The sequence below is a fragment of the Neopelma chrysocephalum genome, unplaced genomic scaffold, assembly GCF_003984885.1.
Source record: "Neopelma chrysocephalum unplaced genomic scaffold, ASM398488v2 Primary Assembly neopelma1_25, whole genome shotgun sequence".
NCBI lineage: Eukaryota > Metazoa > Chordata > Aves > Passeriformes > Pipridae > Neopelma > Neopelma chrysocephalum.
In genome coordinates this window covers 12,699,053-12,724,935 of record NW_020897694.1, presented here as the reverse complement: position 1 = coordinate 12,724,935, position 25,883 = coordinate 12,699,053, and the positions used below count along the sequence as shown (strand labels likewise).

The 25,883-nt window shown below is 35.3% G+C and overlaps 1 protein-coding gene across 3 annotated transcripts in view; it reads left to right on the top strand.

Moving 5' to 3' along the window:
• Positions 1-25,883, top strand: part of KLHL1 (kelch like family member 1) — a 207,031-nt gene that overhangs the window by 75,344 nt on the left and 105,804 nt on the right. For all 3 annotated transcript variants that reach the window (XM_027674508.1, XM_027674507.1, XM_027674509.1), the window contains exons 3-4: positions 604-740; positions 18,027-18,223. In XM_027674508.1, coding sequence (XP_027530309.1) covers positions 604-740; positions 18,027-18,223 — 334 coding nt within the window. The remainder of the gene's footprint in view (positions 1-603; positions 741-18,026; positions 18,224-25,883) is intronic.

Genomic DNA, 25,883 nt, shown 5'->3' with positions numbered 1-25,883 from the left:
TCATACCTGATACTTCCTGTGTTTTGATTTATCTAAATCAGATCCCTAAAGAGCAAACCATGCACATTTTGTAGGTATTTTGAAATTATTTCCCTTGGAAATATTTCTTAACAAAACATTGCATTACACAATGATTCTATTATTGTTTTTAGTGAATAACCTGTTAAGCTACCAATAGTTTTATTGAAGATTGATAGATTGTCTTAAGTCACGTACTGGTTTTGAAGTTTATAAAAATAAGCCTTTAAGAACAATGAAGAGTACCTCTGGAGTATGAAGTGTGTTGGTTTTGATACTGAGAGGTTATCTTGTTAACAGTTGGGATATCTGCATGATTGGAAGATTATCAGAATGACTGAGTGCTAATTTCTATGTCGGTTTTATAGTTGTATGCTAAAGTGCCACTTGGTTTATATCACAGGAGGCAAAACCAAATTAGAATGAAATGTCATGCTGTATTTCGCTGCCTATGTGCATTAATAATATTGCTCTTGGTAATTTATAACTATTCTGAAAATATGTTTTTTAAAAAGTTTTCCGTATATATGAAATTTCTAATACATATATCAATGCAAATTATACCAGTTTCTAACTTTTTTGCAGACTTGTCCTCAGTTCTGTCTCTGACTATTTTGCTGCCATGTTTACAAGTGATGTTTGTGAAGCCAAGCAAGAAGAGATCAAAATGGAAGGCATAGACCCCAATGCACTGTGGGATCTTGTTCAGTTTGCATATACAGGTATTGTACTGCATACATTATCTTAATCATCCAAAATGCTTATTTATCATTTCTAGGGCTGAATTCAGATTATCTCTTATCTCCAAGTTGTTAAATATGTCAGACTTGGCAAGTGCAATAGGACAGTGAAGAAAATTATATATTTTTCTTGGTTTTCAAATACTTAAAAAGAGTGTGTGATATGCACATAATTCAGATTACATAAGATCACTGAAGGAACTGCTGTATTTTTTTAAGACTAGCCCTATATTGCTGTCTTAATAAAATTTCAATTTAAACAATTGCACAAATCTTTTAAAATTTAAAATAATAAAATGTTTTAAAAGGTTTTATTAGGAGCTGGATATTGTCACTTTCATTTCCTGTTATAGGCTAGTACTCTGTTGTGTAATGTAAACTTACGAATAACAGACAACTCAGAGTTAATAACTCAAAGCTTTCTTCTGAATAGCTTTTACATTTTACTGCATTATAGATTTGGGTTTATCCTTCTTAAGCAACTTGTTATGCACAGTGTAACTGAAGTGCATTAATAAGAATACTAATGTTACAAAATAAAGTAATTAGAAAAGAGGAAATGCCTATAAGAAGATTTGTCTTTCCTTGACTTGAATCATATAAATGTAAAATAGATGATGTTTTCTATTTGTTTCCTAAAAGACATCCTGATATTGTTTAAATTAACAGTATTTTATCATGATGATTCTATTGTATATTTGATTTAGCTTCAAATTTAAATGGACACCACAATCCCTGCAGTTTTAGTTTTCTATAAATACACATATAATAATTTAATCACAAGTTGCTGTTTGCTTTGATATATTTAATCAGGATGTGTGCTGTGTTTTCCATGACATAATAGCTTTACCATCTTAATGGGAAACAGAAGCTGCAAATAAATACAATTTAAGTTAAAAATGCTCTTTTTGAGAATAACGTTTGACAAATACATGTTCTAGGAATGTCCGACAACAGTTTATGTAGTACTCTACATGTTTGAAGGTTAGTGCCTGTTTCCTTCAGTTATAGTTTTGCCATTCAGGAATGTACATCATCCTGAGGGTTTCAAGCTAGGAATCCATGAAATGAAGAACATGTAAGTAGTTCTTAGGAAGCATAAGAAGGATACAATCTGATTCCTTGGTATGAGGCTAAAATCTGTGGCAGAAGAATGCTGGGGCAAAATCAAGAATACTTTGGCACAGAATAGCAAGAGACCTTACTGATAATGTTAAATCATTCTATAAGAGGAAGGTAAAAGAAAGAGGAGGCAAGAGGAAGATGAGGGACAGTGTTGTTCCCCTGGGAACTGTGGAAATACTCAAGTACTGCATGATTCTTGCACCTCAGTTTTTACTGAAAGATCTAATGGAAACATACAGCACAGTTGTTATTGACAATAAAAGACAGCATGTAAGTTTAGATTAAGAAAAGAAGGAGATAAAGAAGAAAGAAAGAATAAAAAATGTAACCATTTTCAATATGAATGAAGCTATCTCAGAACTTTATGGTTATCTCTGAGAACTTCGGAGACTGGATGAGGCAGTGAAAAAGTAGAAAAAGTGAACTCCTGCTTTCTACAAAAGATAAAGATTTTCAGCCACTTTACACTCCTTGATTTGTCTATACCTTGTGATGTATTCTATTTTTTGAGGTGAATAACTTGGAATTTTCTTTTGTGTTAGGTAAATAAGAATCAGCCTTCACAAATGGATGAAAAGAGAACTCCTCAGCTAGCATACTTCCCGTTTTCTAATTTACCTTATGTGAATTTGTGTCTGCAATATTCTTTCATTTATACAGTCACACAAAGTCCAAACTATGTGAGAAATGGCAACCTTACATGCTATTGTAACATCACTTTGAAGAATTAGAAACCTAAGGTGATAACCAACGTGTCTAATTTCTGTCACTTGTAGTGGTAATACACTATTATCCTTTTTTTCCTAACCTCTTTTAGAGACTAAATAAGACTCAAAAAATATATTCATAAGTTTGCACTTGCAAATTTCACAAATACTACCTGCTGACAATAGAAGTGTGATGAGATTGAGGAAATGTGAGACTATTTCACATGTTAAAAGAGTACATTTATTGGATGCCATGGACCATTTTGGTTTTGATTACTCTGCCTTGCATTTCTCTTCCATTGGGTTCTTTGTCCTGACTTATTCTGATTTATCCTTATTTATTCTTAGCTTGTGTCCTTATCTCTTGAAATTCATGTTGGTTTATTTCTTTCTCTATTCCTTTTCTCTGCATCATATGTCTTAGCAGGCACCTAAATTTCCTAGCTACAATTATGCTAGTAAATTAAACAGTGCTAGGGAACATTTGAAGGCACTGGAACACAATTATCTATATTGATCCTGGCAGTTTTAGCCAAATCCATCTAGCAATCTCTCTAACAAATGTTGAGTACAGCTTGGATACACAGGCTTATCATTAATGCTCATCAGAGCCTTGAAAAGTGCTATGGAGAATTCAGTGATAACTCACATGATCAGGTAATTCCTAGAAAATGGTCCCAAACTTATTCAATTTATTGAAACCAAATACAATTTTTGCTTCTCAGTTAATCATTCTATTTTCCCTTGACCTTGCCAGATCAAAATCATATTTTTTCCCTTCCCTTTCATTTCCATTGTTTCTCATGATTTATCTAGCTTCACAGTTTCTTATCTCTTTTCTTACCCTCTGATTTCTTATTTACCACCAGTCTCGTTCATGTCCTCTTTTCCTTTGAGTCACTTCACTTTCCTTGTGCTTCATGGATGTGTACAAGGGGAACATTGAAAAGCTAAGAAAATAGCCACTGTTCTGATACCCAGTAGCAGCCAACAGAAATTCTCTTTCAGCCACTGTAACCTGGAGCATACATTTGTCTAGACATAGACAGAATATTTGGAGAATCTGGCTGCCAAATTCCATTTACTGACTGCACAATTTGTGCAAAAGTTTTCAGCTACTCATGTCGGTGACCAGTTTAGCTCTTTATTCTTTTACCTCAGGCATAGCAAACTATTTTGACAAATGGAAAGTTATTCACTCTTCTATTTTCTTTTTCCTGCCACTTCCTCCTTAGCTCAAGAAGATTAAAAAACAAGAACAAAAAAAAAAGGATTTCACATATAGTTGCTGCTGTTATAGAGAAGTTTTTCCCTGAGGACAACTGAACATTTCAGAAAAAATACAGCTGAACATGGGCTTGCTTGCAAAAATGTAGAAGTTAAGAGTATTACAATTCAAATGTGTTGAGATGTGCTTTTAAAAAAGGGAACCATTTCCACATGTAATGAACTGTAATTCAGTCAGGTTTATATTTTTTTTTAGAATCTAGTGAAATTACTTTATTTTTAGTTAGGAGTTCAAGAAGGATAAAATATGCATATCTATGAAAAGTATCATTATAGATAGAAACATCCTGAACTGATATCAGACCTTTCAGCAATATAATCAAATACTGTTGCAAAATATCAGAATTGAAGTTCAGCAAAAGGGAGGTTTTGTACATCAGAGACAGTGGCAGTGTGTGATGAACTGATCGCAGCCCCCATTCCCTGTCATCAGTGTGCCACTGAAGGGGAGGAGGTAGAGAAAATGGGGAGTGAAGTTGAGCCTGGGAAGATGGGAGGGGTGGGGTAAGGTATTTTAAGATTTTTTCTTATTTCTTATTTTCCCACTTTGATTTGATTTGCAATAAATTAATTTTTCCAAGTCAGGACTGGTTTGACTGTGACGGTAATTGGTGAGTGATCTTCCCCTGTCCTTATCTCAACCCTCATATTTTCTCTCCCCAGTTGAAGAGGGGAGTGATAGTACAGCTTTGGTAGAACCCTGGTGTCCAGCCAAGGTAAACTCACCACAATGGGGATTAACCCATGATGGACATAGCAGATGTTAACAACTCTCATTTCAGAACAATATACCTATCTGATATGGGGGAGACTTCCAGGAGCTTCTCAGAGAAACCACCCCTGTAGTTCCCTCACCACTACCTAAAACCTCGCCACACAAACCTAATAAACCCTACAAAGTAAAGACTACATTTATTTTCAAGATGTCCCATTTTTTATGATAATGTGGTGTGTGTTTATTATTAAGAGCAATCTCTTGTATTGATATTGAGCCTTTACAAAGTCTTAACAAGTAAAGAAATAACTAAATAATATCTCAATGGGAGACCAAGTAGGTAGGTAGCAACTTTGGAAAATTTAATTTAGAAAAAAAAGCCAAACAAAACCTATCACAAAAAAGGGTGTATGTTGTCTCTTTGCCAATTATGTGAAGTCAGGATATTACTTACTTTGCAAACGAAAACAAACATTTTAAACTCTAATCAACTTCAGGAAGAGCTTGCCATCTTTTAGAACTCATCATATTAAATAAAGCCAGTCATTTTTTGAGGCTATTTATAGGAGTAAAGTTGGATGAATGGTTAAATAAGATACAATGAGGGCTTTTTTTGTCTGTTTTGTTTTTTTTTTTTTGCTTGACTTCTTTTCCCACTCTCTTGCTTCTTTTAAAAGTATTTTTTGCACCTTTTTCCTTTTTTTTTCTGCTTAAAGAAAATACTACTCTGTTGAATAAAGAAGGCACAGTACTTACATTATGGAAGACTTTATACAACGGTAAATTGTCTTTCTTGTATCTCCTAAATACGTAGATGACAGAGTCATTACACACTGAAGCTGGACTGCGTTCAGTCAAACAGTCAGTCTAAGCAAATAGACTTCTAAATAATGGGCAAGATAGAGTTACATGGTGACCAGCAGAGCATCAAGTCCTGTATAGCCTTGATAAGAGCTGCTCCTGAGTGAAGGCAGTTGCCCATCTAAGAGTAGTAACAGGAAGATAGAAAATTAGACTGCCAAAAGTTGTGATTTAAAGATAATAAAAGGTGTTGAAGTTTCTGTGAAGATTCAACATGACTAATTGCATAAAGTTAATGTGATAGATGTATCTATAAAACACAATTTGATTAAAGATTAAAATGTGTTAAAATATGTACTGAAAACTATGTTAGATCAACTTTGAGGTTCTTTTGGTGGTTTAATTTTTATAGACAACTTTTTTTTAAAATAATAAGATAGTGACTGCATATTGTTTTATCTGAAATAAGCACAAACTTGTCTAATGACATAAGCTAAATTATAGTGTAATTACAACTTGTATAATTCAAAATATATATATGATGTACATTTATTAGAAAAACACTCCATCAAAGTTATGTGCTTCTTGTAGTTTATGTAGGTCCACAATGGTAAATCAAAACTGGTTTCCCACTGCTTTTTTGTGAAGGATATATTTGACCAGTAAAAAAATATGCAACTTCATTAATCTACCCACACTTTACTGCATTTTGTTGGTTTATTCAAATAGACAAAATATGTTTTGTCTGTGATATAACAGAACTATGACTTAATGGGAAAGAAAACTTCCTCCTTTGCATGCCTGCTGCTTGTGAGCCAGCTGAGGAAATCTGAAGCTGACACTTATGTACAGTGACTCTGCAGAAAGAGTGTTTCATTTCTCAAGCAACAAGATGATTGATAGCAAAAATTCTAGGATTGAGTATACTGGCTTAGTGTCGTGGGACACATGGATAGGTATTCTTTGATCTTTTTAGAGTTCAATATAAGCAGTAATACAGAAGAATGTTTCTTTACCTCATTTTCTTAAGTAATGCTTCTTTCTTGGTCTTAAAACTTGGGTTTTCATCATGTGCAATTTTGCTTAAATAGTTCTGATAGGAGTGGAACTAGAGATTGATATTCTGGTGTTTTGCTGCTACTCGTAACTCTGCAAGCTTTCCTTTGAAGTTACAACAGAGCTGTGAGGTTACTATAGATCTCCTCATACTGTATCAGGATATCTAATTAGCATGCACTCCCAACAGTGATCAGAAAGGTAGGCTGGTGCTTTCATACTATTACTGAAACTGAAAAAGCAAAAACTATTTAACTAATAGAGAACTAACAATCCTTGATTTATTGATGCATATCTGAAAAAAGAAAAAAAAAGATAATAGATCATACATGGAAAGGGTTCAAGCCCTACTGGATAGCTTTTAATTAGATTTTATTTGGGGGAATCTTTAATTAAAGTATTGTCAGCTGTTTTTGTCAGTGTTATAGCTAATAAAACACACACGGCAGACAGCAGGGGTGTAGCAAGAAAATGCCTGTAAGCACAAAGACTGTTCCTGCAGAACAGAAACTGTATTATTTAAACATCCCAGGGAGGTTTGTTCCTTGGTTTTGGTTTGGGGATTTTTTTTTAATTGCTGAACTCAGTTGTCTGTATGAATAAACAGTGAGAACAACTTTTAGCATACTTTTGGCTTGTGCCAATTAATAGTGTCATAGAGTCCAGAGGTTATCACAGCCACAGGATTGTTCTACAATGTGCTATTTGAATGGGACTACTGTGGTTTGAAGGATGACAGCGTTTAGTGTATAACTGAGGCCATTTCATTCCCATTAGTCTCACTGCTAAAGAGAAGTCCCAGAAAAGCTTAACTTGATAGGTATAACATAAGGCTTATGCTAAGACAAACAATCCCTGGCTTTTAGGTACTGGTAACCTGTTTGCAGTGCTTCAGGCTACTCCCCTCTAGCAGATACTGATCACATTGAGAATTGGAGTGACCCCTGATGCTTTGTATGCTGTTAAGGTCCCTGCCTCTACCTCTATGACATTTAGAGTTTGTTCAACAGTTATTTGTTCTGTACCATCATGTTAGAGATGCCTGTGAACATGGACCATGTCTAAAGAGCACTTTTTGCAGGAGACTGTTACCTGTTGCTGTCCCACTACATTTGCTCTGCCATGTACTTGATGGTTGACTTTGCACTTTCAGAGTATAAGCCCTTAAATTTCCATTCATTTCAGATGGGAGATCATTCGTTCCAGGAACTCTGGGATGAGTGATAAAAGGACAAATTAAGGTAATTGGATTGATCTGGATGACTTTATTAGCCATTGTGTAATGGAGAGCACAGAAAAATGGTCATGAATCATATTAGATGCTGGTAGACCTTGAATAAACTTAATTTCTGGATACGGAGGATCCACTGTGAAGTTCTCTTCTAGAAGCAGATACTTGTTATAAACTCCTTTTCAGGAGTCAATAAAGAGGGAGTTGCAAAGATAGCTATCCAAAGAAGGCTTTTTTATCAGGGTTGCTCCAATTTGGGAAGTAGGAAGTGGTAGTAATCTCATGATCTTTAGAGCCATCATTCAGATGTATGTCCATGGATGTTCTGCATTGACTACTCTTCCAAGTTCATATGTACCTTTGCTCCAGCTGCATTTCTTACTAGTGCTAGAGCAATTGACAAGATTGACGTTTTCAAATAGTTTCCTCATGAAATTCTTATTTATGCGTCATCAAAGCCTTATTGCAACACCAAGGATTATTCCTGAATTGAACTGTCATCTATACTGTCTATGTGTACAGTGCCAGAATCTTTCAAAGTTTCTCAACGTAACTGTAGGACTAGATTGTCATCTTCTTTCATCTATGGATGTCAGCCTACTTGGAATTAAATATCTTGCTTCACTGAATATCTTTCTGATACTAAAACAAACTGTGGACTTTCATGTAATTCAGTTCTGTAGGAAAAAACTTCATAGACCCATTTATCTTAAAGAAGAAACTGACTGCCTCCTTAATTTTTTTTTTTGAGCAATCCCTACTCTGAGGATCTTGTTTCCACCTGGAGCAGTTTTTTCCATTCCTGTCACTGAAACACCAAGTCCTTGCTCATTTCTAAAGTTATACGCTAAAACAAATTGTTATTGTTCCTCTTTTTACCCAGGATACTTCATTAAGGGATAGAACTGGCAATTATGTATTAGGAAGCAGCTGTTCTCTCATTCTTTTGGCAATGTATATGAGAATTGCTTGGAAAAGAACTCTGAACTGGATATCCACAAAGTATAAGTATTCAGAATGATCTTGAATATTATGGGGAGATAGCTAGTAACTGTGTGTCCTCGTACTGTGGTGCAATCTGCTACTCCTGAGAAGTCAGTAAGAGTAAATTCAGGGAAGCAGTGAATGTGGAGGGGGAGGACAGTTAACTGAGTGCACTCGAGGGTGCATTTTAAAGCTGTCCCTTGCTAGGTTCAAAGTTATCAATCTCTAAAGAGAGGTTAAACCAAGTACTGAAAGTACTAAACGTTAAATACAAGACCTGAGCGTTCCTTTGAGTGGAGTGCCATCCTTCTGTGTTGTCATCTGGCACATGCTAGGCTGTTGCCTAAATAGCATCACTGAAATGATCAGACAGGCTGCTGTAGCATGGCGTGCCTCTTTAACATGCTTCTCTCTGGAGGTCCTGCAGTGGAGATGCGTGCCTGTATCCACTCTGTTGAGCTCAGCTGCCTAGCTGTGTGTCCACAGTTCCAAAAGAAAGCAAAAGAATCTTGCAATGGTTGTTTGTTAAAGAGGTCCTCACCTTTCAGGTGTTTTTCTGCTCCTGTCCCTGCATTGTAAAACACCTTCACTCCCTTTCTATTCCATACCCATCTGACAGCATCTGTGCTGAAATGCACCCACAGAACAGGACGTGACTGTAGTACTCACTTCTTACAGAAGTGCAATCCAGCCCAAAGCAACACATTAGGCTTTAAGGTGGAGTCATAAGCAAAAATCTTTTCTTGGCAATTGATGCCTTCATTTCTGTGACTTTTTGTTCTCTGAGTGTGGATTCAAACTGCTCTTTGCTATCATAGCACAAGCTGCCAAATCATCACCTAAGAAGTTAAGAAGCTTATGCTGGCAGAAGTGAGTGTTCCTGCTTCTGAGCTGGCTTCAGATCTGCAGAATAAAATACTGCTCCTTCAAACCTGAAAGCTGAGCTCCTTTGTCCTTGAGACATTTTTTCCTTTTTTAAAATTTTTTTCCTACCGGAGGTCAAGGCTTGATTGTGTTCAGTGTAATAGAAAGGCTGTATTTGGTACAATTCTTTTGGAATGAAACTTGCCCCACTTCTCAAGATGAAGTTTGCTTATGTTTACAAAAGTAAATTCCTGGAATGGTTTTCAATGTGTGCTGCAATATGAGCTGGCCCTATATTCTGGAAGCAAACAGAAGTATTGAAGTCCATTGATTAAAAAAACTTAAGGGAAGCTAAGGCCTTATATATGAAATGAGCTTTTGGGAATACTTCTTGTCATGTCTCAACCTATTTTGTGTATGAGTACAAGATTTGCGCTGTTTGAAATTTGGTTAGTAAATGCTGTTTAGATTTGTGTATTTTTTGAGGTAACTCTTATATTGGTTTTTTTCCTTCGTTTGTTTTAACCTGTGAATTTGTATTCCTCAATTTACATATAAAATTAAGCTTAAAATTTCCAAATACAATGACTGTGTAATAGTTGAATTATTATATTACTAATGTAATAACCATCTGTGCAAGTACAAACTAGTAATATTAAGCACGTAATCCCAGCAATAATATTCGTATTTTAACAAGTTTTCTATAACCAATGGAAAAACATATCTTCGGTCTCAGAGTGCTAACATATCTTTCTTCACAGTCTTCAAAAAGGTTTTATGAATATTAAACTCACAACTAAATGATTTATCGTTTGTACTCCTGTATATCTTACATGTGACTAAGTTAAAGTATAGAAAGTGAGATAAGGCACGTGAATGGCAGTTCCTTCATAAGGAGAAAATAACATCTTAATGTCTCTCTCTAAAAAGCTGATGTATAAAAGTCAGTGGACAAATTTTCTTTGAAAACATGACATTTTAGTTATAAAACAGAGGTGTTGTGGTTTGGTGGTTTTTGGTGGGTTTTTTTTCACAGACCAGGAGATGAAAAGGTAACAGATCATGGATTTTTTTGGGTAATTTACTTTTCTAATCTTTAGCCAGACATTTGCAGAAGTTTCTTGCTTAGGGTGGATTTTTATTTGTTAATAGCATTTCCTTATCGCTCTGCAATGTTGTAAATTTCCATGCCATTTAAATACAGTGGACTTTGGCAGTACTGACAAATGATCATGTGATTAGGCCACTTTAGTCCACTTGCTTAAAGATGTAACATGATTAAGGTGTAAATAATTATACAGTATTTTAAAATAATGATTCTATTAAATTTATAATAATTCTCATATTACTGTGATGGAGGATTTTTAATTTTTGTCAACCTGCATATACTTATGGCTCTGGAATAACTGATGAAATTATTTTATACATAATAATGCTTAAATATAAATTTAAAACTCATTTTACATTACAAATTTCATAATTTTGAAGTCATGCTTGGTAGTGAGGAGACTACCAAATAACAACATAGCTGGCAATATAATCGACCATTTAATCATAGTTGAAAATTATATATCTGAATCAAATGAATGCTTTTCTGAGCATGTAGTGACAGGACAAACACGTCAAAGTGAAGGAGAGCAGGTTTAGATCAGATAATAGGAAGAAATTCTTTACTATGAGGTTGGTGAGGCACTGGAACAGGTTGCCCCATCCCTGGCAGTGTTCAAGTCCTTGCTGGATGGGGCTCTGAACAACTTGGTCTAGTGAAAGGTGTCCCCGCCCATGGCAAGGGGGCTGGAATTAGATGATCTGCAAGGTCACTTTCAACCCATACCATTCTATGATTCTAAATAAACACAATCAACCTGTCTTCCTCACTTGCAACTGATGACTGTGGTCTGCAGCAAATAATTAGTAGAAAATAAAAAAGTTTGATCAGGAGAAACCTCTACAAAGCGAATATATTGTGTCCTGTTTTCTTTTCTGAGAACAACTTTACCTTTATGAAAATATGGAAAATGATACAATGTAGAATTTATCTTTCAAGGCATAGGTCAAAATCAAAACCTTAACATTGCCTTTAGAAATCACCTGGATACTAAAAGATGTTCTGCTAAGGGAAATACTTTTTCTAGCATTCCTCATTGACTGATATTCATGAATAGACATAAGAGGTGATTTTACCCGCTATGTCATTACCAGGAGTTGACAGTAACAGAGAGAACTGATCAAACCAAAGAGCATTTCATCACCCGGAACCTGATGTTTTGATGATTCAACTATTGTGTTTGGGAGCAGATGCACTGAATTCATATCAACAAATATAAATATCAGCAGTGTCTCAGTAAGTCAAATGAAGGTGCTCTTTTTGTAGCTGAAAACAAGAAATAGCCATTCAGACAGTGATTCCTCTCATTCTGAAGTACATGACTAAAACAGGGCAGGTGAAACACCTCATATTTCTCTCCGTGGACTGTAAAAGGAGTGATTAGCTCAGGTGGCTACCTGGCAAGTACCTAAGACTTGGAAAGATTAATGATAAGCAATGGCAGAAAGGCCTATTATAGCAATATGAAGTATAGTACCTTTTTTTATAAACTTTTTCAAATGTTCACTGGCATTTGATGCTTCTTCAAAAAAGTGATTTCTTGTAGTCATAATTGTAAGCAATTTATCTACTATGCAAAATCTGAATAAATATTATCTTGATACCATTTACTGCCTTTATTTTTAAAAAAATGACACCTAATAGAGAAGCTGCATTGCTACAGGTGGTTAGCCTATGGAAATAATTCCATTCAGCAGCACTTCAGAACTGCAACACAGTTGATCAAGACACATGAAGTAGAAAGGTAAAATTTTAAATATCAGATTACAAAGAATTAGTTCTACCCTTTGTTTCTAATTCCTTGACACTTCCAATGACTTTAGTGTTACACCCTTGCTCACAAGTATCTTAAAAATGTTGAAGAGTCTTGCTATGAATGGATGTGTGTAATTACAAAAGAGAAAAAAAAATACTGTGCACATGAGATAAAATGATATTATGATGTGTTAAAAATCTGGATGAAAATTTGTTGCTTATGCACAGAGCAAATGAGCAATACCTACTGAATCGTCCCACCACAAGTCCCATCTATTGGTCAATAGCTGTGAAACACTGACCTTATTAACATCATCCAAGGGTGGTCAGATATGCAGTGATTCCTTAGAAATAAAAAAGAGTTCTAAAGTGTAGTCAATTGTGTAGAAGATAGAATAAAAGCAAAATGAAAATTTTAAAAAAATACCAAAACTGTCCCTGAACTTGGGAAAAGTTTTAGCAAAAGAATAAGAATATCAGGGAATTTTTGTATATTATCTCTGCTTCACATTTGGTAATGAGGTAATAAAATTTATGCATTCATTATGAGAATGCATGCTAAAGACAGGCATTTTAATTTCTGCATAAGGAATGCACATAAAATTTTTCACAAATAGAGCTATAATTTAGAATAACAATTAGAATACATAAAAGTTCTTTTGGTTGTTTTTTCCTCATATTTTTTTCATCTTAATTAATTCAATACAAAAGAAGATTTAAAGCTCTGGTTAATTTGTTTTTCTCAGACTGAAGCACTTGTGTAAGCTACTTATTGCATAAAAATATGAGGGGGAGGTGAATTGAAGAAGCAATAATATTAATGCCCCCTTGATTTTCCTATTAAACATTTTTAAATAGATACTTGGATCTTCTAATTGCCAATATGAAACTATCTGAAGATTGTATATTCAGAGCTTCCTAACAGCTTTCTTTTTTCAAACTCTGACCATTTGATATCTCAGAGCAGTTTGCATAAAAATGTCATAGCATTCTTCTGAAAAAGTGAATACAGCCCTTGTGAACAAATTTATGAAGGTGTCTTGATGTTTAAAAAAGAAGATAAGAGACTTGGAAAATATTTAGATGGATTAAAAACGTATCTATGATTGAAGCCTAAAGAATGAAGAACAATAAACCCTTTAACTCATATTGAGTGTACTTTTCTTGCTCTTATCATAGTAAATAGTAAGCAGTAAATTAGTACTTCTGAATTTATTAAAAAATAAGTCAAGCTGTAATATATACCTAAATACCCCAGAAACCATTGTATATTTACATCCTCTGTTAATGTGTAAGGCAGAAATGTGTTCACACTCTTTCATAAAAATGTGAAGGATCTTCTTCAAAATAGCCATGTTGGTTGCATAAAGAAATATGTAATTTATAGAACAGATAATGATTTTTATTGATTTAAATTCAGTGATAAAAAACCAAACTATGGTAACTATACCGTTACCTTTCCTCAAAATGATGGTCATTCTTTCAATACTTGCATCACTTTGCAAATGATATCTGGATCGGTTTTACAGGGCCAGAGACTTTATTGAGCTCATTGTTGAAAAAGTAAATAACACATAAGTAAAGGAGATTGAGGGCTCCTTTTTTTTAAAAATTTTTTTTCCATTTCTCAGTCCATCTACTTTTCACGGGTGTTTTGCACATTTTTAATTTTCTTCCCCCTGGTACCAGGGTGATAATTTTTAACCTGAAAACAACTATCTTCTGATATATTCCACTTGACACAATGAAACCATCTTCAAGATAATAGATTGTATGTTGAGCTAGTCATTACCTGCAAGCATGTAGCAAATGTGGGAGTGTCATTGCTAAATTGATTGGAGGTCACCCAAGAAATCTGCTGCTGAGTGTGCTTTCTGACCACATTGCATAAAGGTGTGGTGGACAGAAATTCTGAGAAACTGTCAGATAACATGAAGAGAAGGTCACGTGACATTAATAGAAGTATAAAAATAAGCAGAGGAAAACTACTGAAATTAGGCTGTGCACTTGATCCAATGCAAAGGATTGCAAAAGGATGTATTATAACTACATCTAGTAAAGTATAACTTCAGTTTCCATCATGTATTAAAAGCTCCAGATACAGTGAAAGTAGAAAAGATCAGATGTGTAGTGTTAATGTTACTGTATTTTGGGTTTGATATTGCAATATAAAGCAGCTTTTCAATGTCATACTGTTGTGAAGTTGATGGCTTTAGAACTCCTTAGTGCCATGAGATAGAACTGTTAAGATTTGTAGGTGTGGGGTTTTTTTTATGTGACAACAGATACAAAGTTTGTGTGGAGAAAAAAAGGAGTTTATCTGAGTGTTGAACTATATCACTTTGTAGAGAAAGATCTATATACACTTAATTCTCTTATAGTTTGAGTTGATTTTCCAAGTACAGCAAAATAAAATCAGAAGTTTTTTTTACAACTTATAATTTCACTTTTTTATTTTCCTATACTTTTTTTTTCCAGTTCCACAAGACATCCTTGTAATCTTTAATTTATGGTTTCTTAAGTTGTTAATGCAAGAGATTTATAAGGTACTAATGAAAAAAATAAAAATTTTGGTTGGGAGGGAGCATTATAACAAGAATTACATATTTCTCAATTAAAAACCCACAATTTTTAAAAGTTTATTTTATTCTATTTTACCTTTTATTTGTTAAAAAGTGCATCAATCTGCAAGGTAAAGATGCTGACTTGTGAAATTACAGAATTAAGTACAATATAAGTATGATTTAATGGAATATAAGTATTAGGCATGCATATATGTACTTTTCACTAATATAAATTATTTTAGAAGAACAATATGCTGTGAGAAGCCTGCCATATGTTTCTCCAATAAAATTAACCCCAAAGTCACATTACAAGTAAGCAACACCAAGTTGGAAGATTGTAAGCCTTATTTGAAGATATGTGGTCACAGCACCAAGCCTGACAGAGTTCAAGAAGCATTTGAATGATACTCTTGGGCACATGGTGTGAGTCCTAGGGATGATCCTTCGCAGGGCTAAGGGTTGGACTAGATGATCCTTGTGGGTCCCTTCAAAATCAGCAGATTCTGTGATTTATGGGTTTATTCATACTATACTAGGAAGTTATTTCATTCTTTTCAGGGAAGTAAATGACTTTGAAGTTTGCTCTGTGCCACTGAACATAACACAGGTTTTATCACCAACTTCAGTGAAAAAAAACAAAAGAAAAGAAACACAACAAAAAAACCATCCACAGCCTTGTTGATATTCCTATGTCTTCTCTTCCATTCCACCCTGTACAGTCTCTCTTTGTATGCCTATTATATAGTTGAATTAATCATGGCTAGGCTTCGCGAACGAAGATTTGGGAAGGGCTCTACCCATTTTTCATGCAAGCGCGTTGGTGGCTAAAAAGGCCAATACGAGAAAGGCAAGTCCGGTTGCAAAAGACACAGCAGAAAGACTCCTTAGATGGTATATTCTGCAAGGTTCGATTCTTTCTGCGTTGTCTTTTCTCCTCAAGAGTGATCCTGCGTGCCTTCTCAAAAGCATCAGCAGCGTTATAAATGGTCTGTCTCCAGGCCTCCCGATTAGAGGCCAGAGTGGACCAGTTATGGTGATCAATATGCCCGAGGCTGAGTTGTTGCTTCAGGGAGTCCTTGTATCTTTTCTTTGGAGCTCCTCTCTTGCGGCAGCCAGTGGCAAGTTCACCATAGAGCAGGATCTTAGGGAGGCGGTGGTCCTTCATCCTAGAGATGTGCCCTGCCCAACGCAGTTGCGTTCTCAGGAGCATGGCCTCAATACTTGTGATTGCTGCCTGTTCGAGAACAGATGTATTGGTCACATAGTCTGACCAATGGATGTTAAGGATTGTACGGAGGCAGCGTTGATGGAAGCGTTCTAGGAGACGCAGGTGGTGGCGGTAGATGACCCATGATTCGGAACCATATAAAAGAGTAGACAGCACTATGGCTCTGTAAACACTGATCTTGGTGCTTTTCTTCAAGTGTTTATTACGCCAAACTCGTTTATGGAGTTTTCCAAAAGCACTGTATGCCTTCGCTAACCTATTGTCTATCTCCCCATCAATCTTACCATCTGAGGAGATGAGGCTGCCTAGGTAATTAAACTGTTGGACTGAATTGAGTTCTGACTGGCCGATGGTGATGTGGGGACGGTGGGGGACTTCCTGAGGTGCAGGCTGATGGAGAACTTCAGTCTTCTTTAAGCTGACTTCCAGCCCAAAGAGCTCAGCAGCCTCTGCAAAGCAGGATGTTAAACGCTGCAGAGCTGCTTCTGTGTGGGCAACAAGGGCGGCGTCATCAGCATAGAGCAGCTCCCGGACAAGATGGTTTAGGGTCTTAGTATGGGCCTTCAGTCGCCTTAGGTTGAATAGGCTTCCATCAGTACGATATCGAATGTAGATACCGTCCTGATCATCGAGGTCTGCCGAGGCCCTTTGAAGCATCATACTGAAAAAGACTGTGAATAGGGTAGGAGCGAGAACGCAGCCTTGTTTCACACCATTCTTTATTAGAAAGGGCTCAGAAAGTGTGTTGCCATATCTGACTTGGCCGTGCTGATCCTCATGAAGTGAGATGATCATTTTAAGGAACTTGGGGGGACAACCTAAACGTTCCAAAATCTGCCAAAGACCTTTTCTGCTCACAGTATCGAAAGCCTTGGTGAGGTCGACAAAGGTTACATAGAGACCTTTGTTCTGTTCCCTACACTTCTCTTGCAGTTGTCTGAGAACAAATATCATGTCTGTGGTGCTCCTGTTGGCTCTGAAGCCACACTGACTTTCAGGTAGAATTTCTTCTGCTATAGCGGGTATTAGTCTGTTCAGGAGTATTCTTGCCAAGATTTTGCCAGCAATGGAGAGCAGAGTAATACCACGGTAATTTGAACAGTCTGATTTAGTACCTTTCTTCTTATACAAGGTGATGATGACTGCATCACGAAGGTCTGAAGGTAGTTCGCCTAGTTCCCAACAGCGCACCACAAGCTCATGAAATTTAGCATGGAGTGCAAGGCCCCCATGTTTCCAGACTTCAGGTGGAATTCCATCAACCCCAGCTGCCTTGCCGATTTTCACCTGCTGTATGGCCTTGAGGGTTTCTCCTAAAGTGGGGGCAGTATCCAATTCGTATTTCACTGGTTGTTGTGTGATGGACTGAATTGCTGAGTCTTGTACTACACGGTTGGTACTGAAAAGAGTCTGAAAGTGTTCAGACCATCTATTCAGAATGGAGGTTTGATCTGTCAGAAGCGTTTGACCATCTGCACTGAGTAGTGGGCTTTGGACTTGGTATGTAGGCCCGTATGCTGTTTTCAGGGCCTCATAGAATCCTTTGTGATCCCCTGTATCTGCACATAGTTGAGTTTTTGCAGCTAGATCGGTCCACCATTTGTTCTGGATGTCACGGAGTTTCTGTTGAATTAATAGAATTTTAAAAAAATATGTTTCTAATACTGTAATGTTCAGGTCCCTGAGATGTTCAGTCACGTAGACTAATCCTTCTTTTCTTCACTTTTACTGTAGACTTATTTATGTAGAACTATAATTATTTTAAAAAATATCTTTTGATACTGCATGTTTTGTAAATACCAAGTAAATAAGTTTGCATGTGTTACCAACCCTTTTTTTTTAGGCTGCCTGGAATTGAAAGAAGATACCATTGAAAATCTTCTAGCAGCTGCCTGCCTCCTCCAGCTTCCTCAAGTAGTAGAGGTTTGCTGCCATTTTCTAATGAAGCTTTTGCACCCATCCAACTGTTTGGGAATACGAGCATTTGCTGATGCACAAGGATGCACAGAGCTTATGAAGGTGGCTCACAACTACACCATGGTAAGACAATTTTGGAATATCTAAATTATAATCTTGTGAATCCTATATATCCTCTATAAGTAAAAATACCTTTTTTTGGTTTTGGCTTGAAATTATTCTGTACTTCCATGGAACTTTATTCATAAGTGGTCCTTTTGAAATCATAGAAATGGCGATTCCTATGAAGGTTAATTCTCATAACTTCAATTCCTAGTGAAGAATTAACCTTCTATGATGGATGCACTTTATGCTAGGTCAGAACAGTATATGTCTTATTTAGATACATGATCACATACAGGTAAGAATAGTAAGAGTGTATGTAAATCATCAAAATACTTTTTAATCCCTTCCTTTTAGTTTAGCTTTAGGAAAGCTTTGTAATTGTCATTGTAGTGCATAGGAACAATATCAGGAGAAGTTTTGTTGGGTTGTGGGGTTTTTTTAATCAAGGATTATCCCTTCCTTTAGTCATCTGTGAAGTAGATTAAGACAAAGACTTTTAGAATTAAGGAATTTTATCTGATAATAGTTAAAATTTTTCAAGTTTTATCTGACAGTGGAGGTATGGTATTAATACTAAAAATTAATCAGAATCAATGAAGCAAAATATGCTACTTATTCAGAAATTAAATCATATTGGTAGCCATTTAATTCTTCATGCTTTGACAAAATTAAAAACATCTGGCTCATGAAATTAAACTTGCAGAACAAGTAGATTATTTATCATTTCTGAGAAATAATGGTCCCTTAAGATCTATACTGAAATTATTATTGAAGTAATAGAGCACATTTCATTGAATCTACTTCTCTTGTTAAACAGTTATGTCCTTATTTTTTTATTCTTTACAATAGCTAATAACATGTTGTATTCCACAGATTTAACTGTGTTCTCTACCACTGCAGTTCAGGTAGTTATACCCATCTTGCACTTCTTGAGCTTAGTTCTGTGGTTTCTCTGTATTTAGGCATTTAAATTGTAGTTTTCCAGATCCAAGCTAGTCAGTTTAACCTTCATCTGTCAGTGGAGAGAAATAAGGTGTCAGAGCAGCATTCATCTGATCTACTTTGGAATGAGATTGCATTAGAATTGAACAGATACGTTTTGAAATAATTCAATCTTTTTATGATTTTTTTTATATTTGTAGATTACTTTCATATTTTCAGATTTATTTTGGTTTTTTGTGAGTGAAAAGCAGTATAATGAAAAATATAAAAAATAGACAAAAACATTGATTTTAAAAAAATCTTTTTATTCTTTAAAACAACTTACTGAAATATTTTTTGGGTGAATGAAATTACTCATTATAATACATTTGAAGACTTGTGACTAATACATATCTGACATATCACAAGGTCCACAAAGATCTGTGCCCATTTCTGAGATATTAGGTATATAATCTATTATTCTTTTTAATGCTCAGATCTAAAATCTGAATTATGTGTAATGGGGAAATCATCAACAAAAGATGGCAGATCCAAAATGAAGTCAGTTGTAATTAATAAGCGAGCTCTGATTTAACTGCAATGGCATTTGCAAGCATGCGCAATAGTCATACATTCTCTTCACGTGAAAAACAAATACATCTAATCAGCAGTGAAATTAGAATATTTTTTTCTGACCCAGTGAAAACATAACTCTAACAGATAAGCTTCATAGTGCATGACATTTTCATAGGCATCATGTTACTTCATTTAGGTGTGAGTCAGCTCACATCTATTTGACTTACTGTTTTGTGTTAAAGGGTGCGGAAGACCAGTTGGGAGTGGGGAAAGAGTGCCTTACTGCCTATCTTGAGTACAGCACTCTCAATTGGGGGAATCTACATACGAGTTTTTCCTGCATAGCCAGGAAAAACTTCAACAGTGCAGGGAAGATACCTTGGGGAGGGTGATAGAGGAACAGCAGAATCTTTGGATGTGAAGAAGGGATAGAAAAGTGAGGAGCACAGGCAAAGAGCAGATGCATCGTCTCTGAGGTGACAGAAACCATTATTTTTTCCTTCAGGCTGCAGGAAATTAGTATGGACTGTGATAAGAGCAAACATTACGTAGAGAAAGAGGGAATTTGTTAACAAACTCCTCCTATCTTATGCAAAGGATTTGAGGGGAAACCCTCTTTAAAAACATGATGGAAAAATCACATTTCTTTTTTAAAAAGTTCTTGTTCTTTCAAAAGAACTTTAAGGCCCTTTCTTTAAAGCTTTTAAGAGTACTTTCTTTAAGAGTTGCAAGTGACGTATCTCAAATTCTTGTTCTGTGAATCCTCTTCCAAGGTGTCATGACAAAAGCTTGTTGTGAATAGGAAGCAATAGTACTTCCTTAACTGGCATACTGTGAATTGTTTGCTTGTAAAAATTTACCTATTCTTTGAAAGCTGTAAAAAATAAATAGCTTAGGAAGTTTCTGGTATGCAAGCAGACTAACATATTCATGAATGCAGCTTTCAAAGTTTCAGGGTTTCAGCTTTCAAAAGAGAAAATAATTTTTGTCTTTGAAAATGTGAAACATGAAACAAGTGAATTGAATTTTCCTTAGCTTACTGTCTTAAATATTTACTTAAATTATGTATCATATTAAGTGTGGAATTGTTAGGAAATTGACATCTCTGATGTTAAAAGCACTTAGTGGGAGAAAACTTGGGTGAATGGGGAGCTCTGACAGCATTTGAGAGAACTCTAACAGCTTTTGAACAGTGAAATAATACTATGATTATGAATGCAGTTTTCCAAATCATTAGAAAGATTGAGTTACTTTCAGGATATTTAGCACTGTATTGCCAAAATATTTTAATAATATATCAGTTCATTAAATAGGGATTTATAACTGACTGACTGAATTGCCAGTTCTAGAATGCTAGTCTTCATAGCTTTTTTTAATAGAGTACAAATAACAAAGCTAAATGGAGTAGATATAAGGATCCCCAAAGTAAAGAAAAATGAGGGTAATGACTGAAATTGTCTGCTTTTTGTCTTGCTCTTTACATCTACTAATAAATCTACATTAAGCACAAGAAATTCCTTTTGACCCCATTGTATGTCTCTTCAACATTGTAGCCAAGAACTGTCAAAACCAAAAATAATACTCTTTATTCAACTAACCATAATTTATTTCTAATCAAATAGGCCTGACCAGAAATAAAAAGTGCTGTACCATAATGTTTTTTGAGATAAAAATACTCAAAGAAATAATAGTTCTACACTGGTGGGAAATGGAGAGCAAGACAAAGTTTTTCAAATAATGTTGCAAAAATAGATTTATAGGTGTAGCTTATTCAATCGAATGTGTAATAATTTTAATATATGATTCAAATCTCATCTTTGAATAATTTTGCTTCATAGTTAGTTACATAGCTGAAAATAAATATTCATTGATTCATTAAAAAAAGAAGTAATAAAACTACAGCTCTGTAGCTGCATTGTACCTGGCACATGTCTTACAGCTTTTCTCCACCAGTTCCTTTTAAGTAGAAAGTCATTCGCAGTTGTCTTCACAACAGCATTTTAATGAAAATCAATATATTTTCATGGAAATGGTTTGCTTCATTGAATCTCCATAAATGTTTTAATTTTCATTTTTCAAAAGAAATTTCCTTGCCTAGTGTCCAACTTGATATAAGTTCTAAATTACACTGTTGTTCATGAAACAGAAAAAAGAAATTATATATATATAGTCAACTTGCTTTGTGCATTCACATAACTTGTTACAAGGGCAAGACATTTGAGCTTGGAAATTTCTTTATATTGAAGAAGAAATAGCTTCTAAAGAGCAGACAACTGAAATTAAGAAGCCTGTTGACTTCAGGAGATATATCGTTTCCAACACTTACTTTCTGTCGTATTGAATAGCTTCAATTTCCTTCAACTATGAAATCTGTGGAAGCAATGAATACAAATTTTTGTTTTCATAGTTGTCAGAGGTATGTCGAGAACTAATTCAAATGTGACAATTTTTTTTCAAAATGTAGTCATTGCTCAGCATGAAGAAAGTATCTAATGGAAGTAAAAATCCTTCACTGTACAGTTATATGTCCCTTCCCATGAGCAGAGTTATAATATCCCTGGTATTTACTGGGATATTTAGATTCAGTATCAAATATCAAATTATTATTTTGAAATTCAAAATCTAAGAGAGGAATATAAGAATAGCAGTGAAGGAAAATCAGATAACATTTGAAAAATCTTTAGAAAATACACTTGCCATATAGAAAATTATGAGGTTGATGGAAGAAAAGAGGAAGGTAGACTTCATAAAAAATTAGAGAACAATTAAAGTTGGAGACTTCTATGTTTGCATTCCCTGTGCTTTTTAGAAATGGAACTTAGATAGCAATGTTTTACATGAAAACATTAGGAGGAAGAAGTTAATAATAAGATCAAAAATGTAAATTTTCATTGGTTTCTTTTTTAGGCACATCAGATTTAATGTGGTTTGTTTTATTTCTGAGGTATGAAATCGTCCTGCCAGTGTTTTATTGTGTGATTTTTAATTTTTAATTTTTTTTATTTTTAAAGAATCTGCTAATTTAAATGGCAACAAATATTCATGTCTCTTGATTCAAGACTTCTGTACTTCTTAATTACAATCTGGGTTGTTACCAGCTTGTCAGTTTCTGAAAACTTTCAATCTGCATCTCCATATGTCTGATAAGTTTAATTTTCTAATTTACTGCCAGTTACATGATAATAGAGTGAATTGCATGTGTGATGTCTTTTTTTTTTTTTAAAGGCAGCAAAATAGAATATATCAATTAGTTAAAGCAAATGATTTTTTTCTGGCAAGCATTTTTAGTGATAGATCTTTATTCTTCTAGTTAAAAGGGATTTCATATATAAGTAAGCTAACCTGTAAAGTCCACAATTTATTAACTTGGCATACTTGTCAGAAATTGCAGTCATACCATATGGGCTTTTCTGTCTCTAGAAAACAGTAAACTCTAATTCAAAATTGTTATGGTCACCTTGTTGAGATGTAACTATTTTTAGAGTATATGATGTTTTAAAATAGACTCTATTTTGAACCACTGTATGTTTATTGGTAAAAGTCTGTAATAGACCATGCTAGATTAAAGGACTCTGTGGCTTTAATGTACCATTAACCCTTCTCATAACAATTACTTTTCTACTTTGGTAAATATCAAGAGAGGAAAAGTAAGTCTTATTTTTCCTTAAAAAGATAATTGCAGTTTGGTTTTAAAGCATGGGAAATTATAAAAAAAAATTATTCATATTTGGTATGGTTTTGAATATAAATGTAATTTGTTTTCTGTCCCCCAATAAGGACCATGGTTCTGCTTCTGTTATGATGTATAGATAGTGCTTAGAAATTGAGTGTTACATTCCAAGATAGGGTACCAGTTTCCTCATCTCATTATTATGCCATTTGATTGAAGCCTGATTGCTTCCAACAGAAACCTGAGATACTTTGTAGATAGAACTATTAAATCTGTCAGTGCTTCACCTCTCAGGAAACTTCACTTAAACCTCAGTGATCACTTTGCATCTTGAAACTGCAGTTGGAGAGTTGAAATGATAGAGCTTGTTCTACATTTTTATTTCATCATATTTCAAGACGAATTACTAAACATAAACTTGTAAAATCTTCAAATTACTTTGATGCACTGAGCAGGAGAATGGCCATAAGTAAAAATTTCTGAATGACATAAATGAGTAAAGTGATTGATGTGTCTGTAACCCAGTCATAATGTTAGCAATATAAAGGACCCTAACATATATTACAGTTCCAAGCATGGGAGATGCAGAATGTTTGCAAATGGTAGAAGGTGTTTAGCTTCTCACAGATGCAGTTCTGTGCTTCACACTACAAGGGTCATTAGTCCTGGCACAGCAAAACATTATTCAAACCTAATTATAAGCACTTAAGTAATCTCAGTGACATTGGACTCTTTAACTTACTGAGAATCCTGATTATACTACAGATGGAGCAACCATTTCATTTACGTGAAGTGTATGCCTTATGCAAATTTTGTAATGATCTTTTATGGTGAAGAGCTTCAGTGATCATGTTATTAGTTATGTTTATTATCTAAGTTACAAAATTTCGTGGTTAAAGCTTGGTGGGGTGAGTGGGTAAGGAGGGATATATAAAACCTTTACTATCCAGTTGCATTTACAATAGCTCATCCTGAATATTCTGAAATATTGTAGTGTTACTCCATATTCAAATTAAGGAAAATATTATTGAGATACTGATAGATGGTGATAACAGTCATTGAGTTGTGGTTGCACATTCAGACATTGGGGTTTATTTCAGTGTTAATATGACTTTAACTAAGGTCAGGTAGCAAGTGAGGCAAGAAAACTTCCTAATACTGAAATTTAACAGTTCTTCAGTGTCGTGGTAAGACTGGTATTCTCCAATTTTTTAGTGTTCCCACTAAATCAATCCAAACCATGTGCTGCTCGCTCACTCCCCCCTCATCCTCCCCGTCCCCCTGTGGTGGGCTGGAGAGGAGAATTGGAAACAGAAAAGGTAAAGATCATGGATTAAGAACAATTTGCTGCAAACAGCAGTGAAATAAGACAATGAACAGTAACAGCAACAATACTAATGACAAAGTGTACAAGAAAGAGGTGAACAATTCACATGCTCACCACGGGGGAAAAACGCCAACAATACCTGACCCCTCCCACCACCATGCTACCCAATCCAGAAAGGAATTCTTCCAAAGTCCCCAGAAAATGACTTGAGGTGTTATAGAATACCCTCAGGGTCCTAGCCACATGCCCTCTTCTGGCTACTGCAAAAATTAACCCTGTCCTGGACAGAACCAGGACATTTAGCATATGCTGCTTAACTTTTTATGTACAGGGTCATCAGTTGGCTTTCCACTATTTAATATACCTGACCAGATGCTACTCAATAGACACTGATCAGATAACAGCTTTATTAACTTCATATTATACTTTCTTTTGACCACTTTGACCTCCTTATCATCACATTGATAACATATGGATAAATATATAATGAGATGCATGGAAGGCTGACTGGATAGACAGGCTCAGAGACTTGTGATCTGTAGTAAAAAGTTCAGCCAGTAAATAGTGATGTTCCTCACAAATTATTTCTGGGTCCAGTACTACCTAGAAACTTTAATAATTATCTAGATGATAGGATGGAGTTCTCAGCAAGTTTGCAGATGTCATGAAACTGGCAGGGAGAGACGATCAATATGTTTGAAGACAAGGCTGCTATTTAGAAAGCATGCTGGAGCAATGGGCTGAAAGCATAAAATCATAGAATCAGTAAAGTTGGAAATGACCTCCATGGAAATGACCTCCAGTCAAGTCCAGGCTTTGACTGAATACCACCATACCAACTAAACCATATCACAAAGTGACAATGTACTTCTTTTTTGAACACTTCCAGGGATAGTGACTCCACCAGTTCATTGAGGAGCCTGTTCCAATGCTTAACCAGTGAAGAAATTTTTCCTAATATCCAACCTGAACCTTGAGGCTGTTTCCCTCCTCTTGTCCTATTGCTAGTTGCCTGGGAGAAGAAGCCAAACCCCACCTCAACACAAGCTCCTTTCAGATAGTTGCAGAGAGGAATAATGTCTCCCCTGAGCTTCCTTTTCACCAGGCTAAACCTCTCTCCAGAGCTTTCCTACCCTCCTGCACTCCTGCCCAACTTTTTGTTGCCTGCAAACTGACTGAGGCTG